The sequence below is a fragment of the Eubalaena glacialis genome, chromosome X (assembly GCF_028564815.1).
Source record: "Eubalaena glacialis isolate mEubGla1 chromosome X, mEubGla1.1.hap2.+ XY, whole genome shotgun sequence".
In the NCBI taxonomy this organism is placed as follows: domain Eukaryota; kingdom Metazoa; phylum Chordata; class Mammalia; order Artiodactyla; family Balaenidae; genus Eubalaena; species Eubalaena glacialis.
Genome location: NC_083736.1, coordinates 44,843,609 through 44,853,889, shown reverse-complemented (window position 1 = coordinate 44,853,889; position 10,281 = coordinate 44,843,609). Strand labels below are relative to the sequence as shown.

Here is a 10,281-nt window from a genome sequence, read left to right as displayed (position 1 = left end):
TCCCTGGCTCCTCCACTTTTCCGCTTTCATACCCATATATGTAATGGGCTACATTTGTATGAACTTTTCCTTTTTCCCCCCAGACATATAACTGTTATGTGATTGGTCAGTTGAAGCTGAAACACCCATGGAGAAAGATGTTTTACGGTTACAAGGGCACACACCCCCCCCCCACACCACCCCCCTCCCACCCCACACTTTCCCACACAATCTTTTGGAGGAATATAGGATATGTACCAGTGTCAGGATTTCCCTGCTCCTGCCTCCCCCACCCAGAGCATCCTGCCATTTAACCTTCCTTTAAATGACCGCTTAAGACTAGAGCCTCTTCTCCCGCCCCTTCTATTTCTCTTCCAATCAGGACCTTTTAGACACTGGGAACTGTTCAATTCTTACTCTGTCAGGCCCGTGGGCCATGCAAGTAGGTCCTTTAAATCTCAATGCCAGTTGTAGTACGGGTGCTGTCATCTTCCATTACAGGTAGGTAGGTCTGTGTGTCACTTCAGTAGGCTTGTGTATTCACTTCTTTCACTTTTTCTGACTCATGTTCCAGGACCTGTTTGTGATAGAACAGTAAATACCCTTCACTGTCCAGAACGTCCTTAATACTGGCCTTGGTGATGACGGCATCATCACACTTGAACCACTGGTCCTTGTGGTGCCGGATGAAGCTGGTGTAGTGGCCACTCTCCAAGGTTCCTTGGTGATTAACCACAGCAAACAAGGAATACTTATTCTCGTCGTTTCCACTATTGGTTGGCAGCTGCAACTGTCCATTCATTCTGCTCTCTTTACTCGAGGCCATGAACGGTGTCATATCCAGCTCCAGCGGAAAGGATATGTATGTAGTGATCTTGCGCCTCTGTTTGGCTGAGTGTTCAAACCGTTTGAAATGAAAACAGGCAACGACAGGTAATTTATTCATTGTGAGCTGTTTGGTAGATTCCTGGTAGCTTTGGCAACTACCGCACTTGATTTTGGCACTGCTTCCTAAGTGCTCTGGCCTCGTAAACCTTCGCAGGCAGTCCGTGAGGGTGGTGATTCCTGGTATGTGGCTTTCCCCATTCACACTGCTCTCCCTCCCTGGGCTCATAGGCCAGAAGGAGGTGCAAGAGCCAGGCAAGTCCAAACTGATGTCCCAGCATGGGTCTATCGTGGTGGAGACACCATGGCAGGCTTGACAGGTAACATCAGATTGCAGGCCACCTGTGAAGATTTGGTCAATGATGCAGTTACAGTGGTTGGGATTGTTGGCTGCCTTCCCGGCATCATCACCTTTGCAGTGCCTGTGCAGGACATCTAACGCTGCGATGAGGAACTCATGGGCATCCTGTTGCCTGTACCCTGCTAAATGCCGTGCGTGTATCCACACCAGGTGCAGTAATTTATAGGGAACGTGAGGAGATGGATTTCCAGAATACAACTCCCGAAAAAGCGAAGACATCTCACAGACCAGACACAACTCGGGACTTGGCATTTCACATCTGTGCCTGTCGGAGAGGAAGAAATCTCTCAGGATCGGAGTGTGGGTAAGGGCCTGGACGATGCAGTTCATAAAGCACGTGTTGCCAAGATTGATTAGTCCTCTTAAACCGATGGTAAAGCTGGAGGTAATTCTTCTTCTCCTTGGGTTGTGGCCCAGCAGTTCTAACTCGGGTTTGGTTGTCTCCCAGGTTGGATATTTCTCACTGAGGCCTGGCATGGAACACTGCTGGTGAGAAACCTCGGTTGAGGTGGAAGCTTGTAATTTCAAAGCTTCCCCTTGCTCTTCTTTGGCAATTTGCTCAATGTCTTTGTCATATACATAATCCTTACACATAAAGCAGTATATACCTCCGTAATAAAGGTCTACAGCTAAGTTGTGTTGTTTTGTCTCAGCGTGCTCATGAATGTGTTTCTCTGTGAAACAGCCAAAGAAGACACAGGAAAGGCAAGAGTGGAGTCTGTTCAAATGGGTGCCGCACACATGGCAGATGCACGACTTTGCCTTGCTTTTCCTGGTCTCTGGGGTTCCACACCACACGAAGCACTGGTAGATCACCCGCAGTTCCTGCCTCCAGTTCTCTCCCACCTTAAAGCTGTTCACGTGGGAACAGCCTGGTGGACCCACAGCGAAATCCACATCCAGGCATCCGCCCCCAGGGCCGCGCCGGGGCCGGGGCCGGGGCGGGGGCCGTGGCCTAGGCTGCGGCGGGGTACGGAGCCGGGTCTGCGGCCGCGGCCGGGGTCGGCGGCGGGGGGCACGGCTGCGCCGCGGGGAGGGATCGGGGGGCCGCGAGGGGTCGGAGGGAAGGGTGGGGAGAGGAACCTCGTCGCTGCCGCCGCCACCGCCGCTCCGCGCCGGGTTCTCATCCTCGGGCTCCTGCTTCGGCTCCCCCTTCGGCCCCTGCTCCGCCTCCCGTGCCGGCTCGGGTTCGGGTTCGGGCTCCAGCTTGAGCTCTACCCGGCGGCCCGGACCCTCCGCCGTCTCCACCTTCCCGGCAGCGTCCACCTTCCCTGCCGTCTCCACCTTCCCGGTGGCGTCCACCTTCCCGGCCGCCTCCACCTTCCCCGCCGCCTCCACCTTCCCCTCCACCTTCGCCTCCGCCTCCACCTTCCTCTCCGCCTTCTCCGCCGTCTCCGCCGTCTCCGCCTCCTCTGCTCCTCCGCCTCCACTGGCGGCGGCTCCTCCCCCTGCTCGCAGGGCTCGGGCGGCCACTGGGCGTGGCGGCGCGGGGGCCACGCAGACCTGGGGTGTCCCCCGCCCGGCCTGAGGGAGCGCGGTGGCTGTGGCAGCTGGACCCAAAAGGGACTTTCACTGAAGGAGGCGGCGGCGGAAGCAGGCGACGCCCCCGGGAATCCTCCCGCCGTAGCCCTCTAGCGGAGGCCGCTCTGCAGCCAGGCCCCGTTTCCTTTAATTCAATATTTCCCAAACTTGCTTGTTCACGAGAATCACGTGGGAGCGTGTTAAAATTACAGATTCCTTGGCTCCACCCGCAGCCCAACTGAATCAGAGTCTCGAAGGGACGTGCTCCGGAACCTGTATCTTTAACTAGGGCCCGAGAGGATTCTTATGATCAGGCAAGTTTGGGAAACACAGCTCTAATTCATTGAGGCTGGCGGGAAGGGGGGCGGGGACCGCGCAGTCTCTTTAAGGCGCTTCCAGTTCTCGGCTCCAATCGCTGCTCTGACCCCCTTCATCGTCTCCTCCCCTCTCCTCGTCCTTCCCTTCATCCATGTATCCTCCCCCAGCCCTGCGGGGCCAGGGACGGAAGGGTAGCCAAGTCCAGAAACGCCCCTGGGGCTGGGAAATGGCCCCCCAGAGGCCGGGTCCTGAGGAGCGCTGGCAGAAGCTGTGATAGGCCATCATCTCTGAGACTGAGCGTGTCCCCATCCCTGTCCCAGGCTCCCCGCCCACCCCAGGTTCTGCTCTGCCCCATAAGGATGAAGCCCCAGCTCCATTCTGGGACAGGCCTGGACCCCAGATGCAGAGGGGCAGAGCTCCCAAGGCCACCGGGCCCGAGGAGGCATGTCCCACGCCCATCTTATCGGCGCTCTGCACAGTCTGTGCCTGCTTCTCGCCTCCTCGTCACCTTTTCCTCGGGCTCCCAAGGCCAAGGGTGGGCTGAGGGTTTGGCAGCCGGCCTTTTGGCCCAGCAGACGCCGAGCCGCCCCGGGAGCAGTGGGAGGAACGAGGCACAACAAGGCCATGCCTACTGCTGCCATCTCCCCTACAGCTGAGAGCGGGGCCTGAACCACAGGACACTGTCCCAAGACCCTCAAGCCCTAGCAGAGACCCGGGTCGGGCAGCAGGTGGGAGGGGCGGGAAAGCAGCTTTTCCATCTGTGGAGCTACCGGTGGGGGCAGTGGGCGGCCACGCGTCTGGGAGGCGCTGCTGCGCTGAGAGCTGCTGGCAGTGGGCAGCGGCACCAAGGGGCCCACGAAGACTGAGCCCAGAACAAGCGGCTTAGGTCTTGGGCAGCTGGGGGATGTTGGGAAGCGACCGCAGGTGCTGGTCCCGGGGAGTGCAGCCCAGGGCAGGCGTCAGCACAAGGCTCAGGAGAAGCAGATAGCCCGTGCTCGAGAGTCAGGGAGACTGTGTTCCAGGGAGAGTCTGGCCCCTGAGTCCTGGTGATAGCTGGCCTTGGCCCAGTACACGCTGCACTGCCCGGCCCGTGGGGCTGTGCTGCCTGATTACATCGTGGCAGAGTTCTCCCTGGTTAGCGGGGGATATCACCCCTCCACCTGGCCCCTTCCTCCAGGTAGGGGGAAGTGCCTAGGCCTCCTGGGGTCAGCAGCAGGAGGTGGTTGTCAGGAATCAGGAGCCCCTAAGGAGGATAGGATGCTGGTTCCCATACACCTGAGGTCCCCAGAGCTGCCCTGGTGCCTCCCCTTTCAGCATCCTTCCAATAAATGCCTGCCCTTTTTGGCCTGCAACAAGAGGAACTGCAACTAGAGCACCCACTGAAGGAATCCTGCTCCTGCAAGGGTGGGGGCGGGGAAGCACAGGAGATACTCTCATCCCACTTCCACAGAGTAACAGACATCAAAGAGACCTAAAGATCTCAGTGCACCCAAGGCTATCTGCCACTGAAGACTAACCATGGCAACCTGACTGCTTTACGGATCATCTTCCTGCAGAAGCCCCCACGTCCAGCATGTTCTGGAATGGAAGGGGGCGGCTCTGCCATCATTCACTCACTCGACAAATGTCTATTAAGCGCCAACCCAGACCAGGTGTTGTACTAGGAGCTGTACCAAACACACTTGGTCCAGGGCCTGGGTTCCCCAAAAGGCAGACTGAGGAAGTGTCTAGGTCACCAGCAGAGAAGAGACACCAAAAACAAAAGAATCAAGAAAAAAATATCAGAAACAGTTTGACATTAGATTTTTTTTAAACAGTCCTCATGGGAAAAGTCAGAATTTTATTGTACTTCCTTACATTCCTTTCCTGATTGCATGTTGCTTTTGCTCTGAATCACATGCGGGGGCGGGTGGGGGGGGTCAGCATAATCCTTTCGATGCTTGGTGCTTGTATGGGTCTGGATTCAGTCCTGGGAGAATGCCACCATCTCTGCCTCACAAAGACCTGACTGAAGGCTAGCCAGAGGGACTGACCTAAGAAGAGACCCCCTCCTCATTACAGTTGCCATGCCTAGGGTTGAATACAACTCTGGCCACAAGGTGGCAAAAGAGTATATGATGCTCCCTCTGATATTTGTTTTGTATGTTTATATAAAACTTGGTTTATATCAAAATGCTCTCTAAAATATTTTTTAACGTTGTGCTCCTTCACACACATTTAGGTTGACATCTCAAATTTTGCATCCAAAATGTCAAGCTGCGAATAATGTGATTTCTGACAGATATTAACATTCACAAACAAAACGTCACAGTTTTACGTGAAAGCAGTGAAACCTAAATACGTTAGTGATTTGAGAGCCACCGTCATGTTTTAAAAATTCATAACCGAGCTCTTCTTTGATAGTTAGGTGTACATTTTCCCTTTTCTCCCTGGATTCTCAATTCCATTTTATTCTTCTAACAGAATTTTATCTTTATGATCTATATTTTTGCACTTGAAATGATTTTATTGATTATCCTATCGTATTTCCCTGCAGCAAAAATATGTGTATATTCTGCTAGTTAAATGCTTTTTAAATGTTCCTGTGATCCTAAAGCTCTAAGTATTGTTCAGAATTTACTTTTGCTCAAGTTATCATGACAATTAGTGTTGGAATATGATAGATCAAAAAATTGTAAACATATTACAAAAAATTGTAAACATATTACAAATTTTGATGGGTAATTATTAAACGTAAAAACAAAAATTTACTAAAGATAGATAAGTCTTTTTTTTAAAAAGGTTGGTGTATCCATAGATAAATATTGCTTATTTTTAGAGGGAGGCAGGATTCAGCATCAATTCTCTTCCTACTTTTTTTTGGTTAAACGTTAGCACACAGAAACCTCTTTTATATAAATAAGTAAGTGGGAATGGATATTTTGTTTTAGCAATATCACTCAAGTATTTGAACTCCTTTGAAGATATATGGGGGAAATTACACAATGATTTACCTTCAAAATTATTTTTCATGATTAGTCAGCTGACAGCTCCATTGGGTTCGCTTTCAATTTTACTGGAAGCCATCTGAATTGCAAAAGGATTTGATACCAATATATTCATTTGTTAGAGCAATTTGTTTCTTCACCATTGGCAGCAGTGTTTGGAACTGTCTCTCTGGTTCCCTGAGGATTTTTTCAAAGATATGCTTTTCTTTTGTAAAGTGCAAAAAGGACTATTGTGAAAAGGGAGATGGAAAAAGAGATCCAGCTTGATTCTTCCACTGCTAGTGTGTTCTCTGGCAGATCAATTTTAGGAAATATGAAAATGAAATTTGAGGATGTAGAAATCGATCCTCTTAAAACTGTAAGTGCTTATTTACCCCTTGGAAAGTCCTATAGCCCCAGGGTAATACACACTCCACTTTTAAGGTTGCTGGTTTATATTTGTTATTATAAAAGTAATATATACATTGTATGTATTATTGTATATATATATTGTAATATATACATTGTATATATTATTGTATATATATTGTAATATATACATTGTATATATTATTGTATATATATTGTAATACATACATTGTATATATTATTGTATATATATATTGTAATATATACAATATTTGTGGTTTTTAAAAGGGGGATAAAAGAAGGCATAACATGAAAAGTTAACGCCCCTCTCTCCCCTGCCAATCAAACCCAGTTCTATTCCCCTGAAATAACCACTTATTAACAGTTTGTCATGTATCCTTTGGGAAATTTTCTATGCAAATACAAGCATGTTTTATACATTTATCTTTTTTATGAAAAATAAATGAGACTGTAATATACGTATGGATCAGCAACTTAGCGCTATATGCTGGACATTAGGCAGCACTCTCTAAGTTGATCTACACAACCAAGGCAATGCCAATAAAAATTCCAACGAGTTTTTTGGAGGAGAATTTTACAAAATTAATATGGAAGAATAAAAGGCATTTCCCCCTTCTTCATTTCTCCTTCTTCCTCCTGGAAATGAGGATTTAATGGCTATAGCTGAGTAGCCATCTTGCAGCCAAAAAACTGATTACCTCAGGACCTAATCTTACATGAGAAAAAAATGCCATATGTTACCAACTCTAAAAGGTACATCTCTTCATGCTTCAACATCTCTGAAATCTTTGAATGACAGCTTGTGGATTATATTTGCCAGCATTTTTTCCTCTTTCTTGGTACATCAAATAATGATGTGTCCTAGAATCAATATAACACTTGAAACGTCATCCTATTTAAGCCTTTGTTATTTGGATCCCTGTTATGCATAGCTGAATACATTTCCCAAGTGACAGCAGGCTTTCCATTTCACTCTTAGTGAAGTCCCAAGTCCTCATCCTGGCCTGTAAAGCCCTGTAGAGTCTGGCCTCAGTCTCTTAGACTTCACTTTCTATCAACTCAGCCTTGCCTCAAACAAACTATACGTACTGTTGTTCCTTGAATAAGCTAAGCTGGCTCCTGCTTCCAAGCCTGTGCCCTTATTGTTCACTCTGCTTGGAAAGCTCTAGCCCTAGAAATCCTCATGGCTTTCTCCCTCACTTCTTCAGATCACTGCTTAACTATCACCTTATCTCAGAGTCCTTCCTTGGCCTCTATATAAAATGACACCCCATCCCTGCTTTATTTTTCTTCAAAACACTATTACCACATGATGTATTAAATATTACACACACACACACAATTACTATAATGTAAACTCCATGAGAGTAAGATGTTCACTATTCTATTCCCAATGCCTCTTTGGCACTTAAAACATATGTAAATACATGTGAAATAAACAAATTAATGCTTTTCATCATGAGTGAAGTCAACCATATTTTCAGGTTTATTGATTATTTTGTATTACCTTTTTTGTGTGTGAAATGCCTGTTTACATCCTTTGCCTAGTTTTCTTTTGGCTTCTTAGTAACCCTAATAATAAGTAAAACTTACATGGTGCTTGAAGTATACCAAGAGTTATTCTACTAAATTGGTTAACCCTCACTACAATATTAAGAAGTAGGTGTTGTTAAAATCCCCATTTTACAGATGAGGAAACTGAGGCATAGAGAGATTGAATGAAACCCAAGGTGACACAGCTAGTAAATGATGTACCTGGGATTCAAACCCAGCAGTTGGAATCTAGAGTTTAGGTTATTAGGTATTAGTCCTTTGGCTGTCATATGTTTATTTTCCCAATTATCATTTAACTATTGTATTTTATTTCATTTTTTCACCATATGGTGTTTAATATTATTATGTAGTCAAGATTCACAAACTTTATGGATTCTGGATTTTTAGTTTCTCAGGTTTTTTGTTGTTGTTTTGTTTTGTTTTTCTGAGTATAAACATGTAGAGCAAGTGCAAGGTCCTGAGACAAACAGCTTGATGATTTTAAGAAATGAAAATATGGCCAGATTGGCTTGAATTTGGAAGACGGAGAGTGGTACAAGATGATGAGTATAGAGATGTAGGCAGGGACAAGATCACCTGGAGCCTCATAGACCATTGTATAGCATTTGAATATTATCCCAATTATGATGGGAATCATTGGGGGTTTAGCAAGGGAATGACATGATATAATTTATGATTTACATACAATAATTATAATCAAATAATAGTAAAAGTAACTAACATTTATTGATTGTTTATGATACTCCAGGCACCCCTATTTGATAAGTACTTTACTAAGTTACTTAAACTTCATAACACCCTGATGAGGTAGGTCCCAATATTATTCTCACTGTACAAATGAAACCAAGGTACAAAAACAATAAGTACCTTGAATTTGCTCATGCTTACTCTCTGCTTCTATACCTGCTCCCATTCAGAATATATCTACTATCAACAATAAGATATCTGACACCTACTTTGTCCAGGCCCCTGACGTCCCACTAGTGGTCCGCGAGTCTTCACTGGGCTAAAGAAAGGGAAAAAGGCAAGTTCACTCAGCACTAAGGCCCTTAGGTCTGGGAGCTGGTCAAGTGGGCTCTTCCCATCCCATTTGGGCCATGCCAAGCTGCCCTAAATTCAGGAATAGCCAGCCTCCTGGCCTGGTCATAATGACCAAGGTAGCCAGCTCAGCAGCCCTGCTCATCGTTGTAGCAGGACAGGGCCTTGCACCCTGCATCCCCAGAGCCATACCAGCAACCAGGGAACCAAGTGATAGGCTCATCAGGATCCACCACAGGCTTCCAGGAGATGCAAGCCCTACAAAAGGAAGCAGCAGGCCTAGTGGTGTGGAAGGGGGCAGAGAATGGAAGTTAAGGCCTTCTTCAAGCACACATCGAGCCCCGGGTAGCCTCACCCATGTGATTCCAATGGCCCAGGCCTTTTTTTGGCTGAAAGAAAGGAAAGGCTCATAGAGAGAGCAAAGTCAGGCTTGTGAGGGATGACAGCAAAGATGTAGGTTATATACTGCATCACATGCTAACCAGCCATTTTCCCAGTTTTCACCACATATTGCTTCCAGTAGTCTGTTTCTTAGCTTCCCTCAGTCTTCAGCAACTCTGACTATACCTCTTCAGACTGCTGCCCCATTTGACTTATATGTTTTTTCTTTCTTTTTTTGTATTGAGTTATAGTTGATTTACAATGTTGTGTTAGTTTCAGGCGTACAGCAAAGTGATTCAGTTATACATATATATAATATATTATTTTCTCAGATTCTTTTCCATTATAGGTTATTACGAGGTATTGAGTATAGTTCCTTGTGCTGTACAGTAGGTCCTTGTTATTTATCTATTTTATATATAGTAGTTTGTATGAGTTTGTATCTACTAATCCCAAACTCCTAATTTATCCCTCCCCCTGCCCTTTCCTCTCTGGTAACCATAAATTTGGTTTCTATGTCTGTGAATCTGTTTCTGCTTTGTAAATCAGTTCATTTGTATCATATTTTTTAGGTTCCACATATAAGTGATATGATATTTGTCTTTCTCTGTCTGACTTACTTCACCTGGTATGATAATCTCTAGGTCCATCCGTGTTGCTGCAATGACTTATACTTTTGATTCCTTACCTCTCTGCTTCATAACATGGGCTCTGAACAGCCTCCTGCATGCTGGTGCACATCTGGCCAACCACCTATCTTACCTCTGCCTTTTAGAAAAACACTGGAATCCCAAAATCTGTTTCCAGTGCTGGAGGTTGGCCCTGTGGAATATAGCATGGCCCTGGGTCTGAGTTTAGACAGAGGCACAATGAAGAACATATTCTCCC

The 10,281-nt window shown here is 46.6% G+C and overlaps 1 protein-coding gene across 1 annotated transcript; it reads right to left on the bottom strand.

Annotated features, from left to right (window-relative positions):
* Positions 1 to 223: 223 nt before the first annotated feature.
* Positions 224 to 3,705, bottom strand: USP27X (ubiquitin specific peptidase 27 X-linked). The gene is made up of 2 exons (XM_061178142.1): positions 3,573 to 3,705; positions 224 to 2,775 (listed from the first exon to the last, which is right to left on the bottom strand). Exons 1-2 carry the CDS (start codon positions 3,703 to 3,705, stop codon positions 503 to 505), a joined length of 2,406 nt encoding a protein of 801 aa, XP_061034125.1. The 3' UTR covers positions 224 to 502.
* Between the last annotated feature and the right edge of the window lie 6,576 nt (positions 3,706 to 10,281).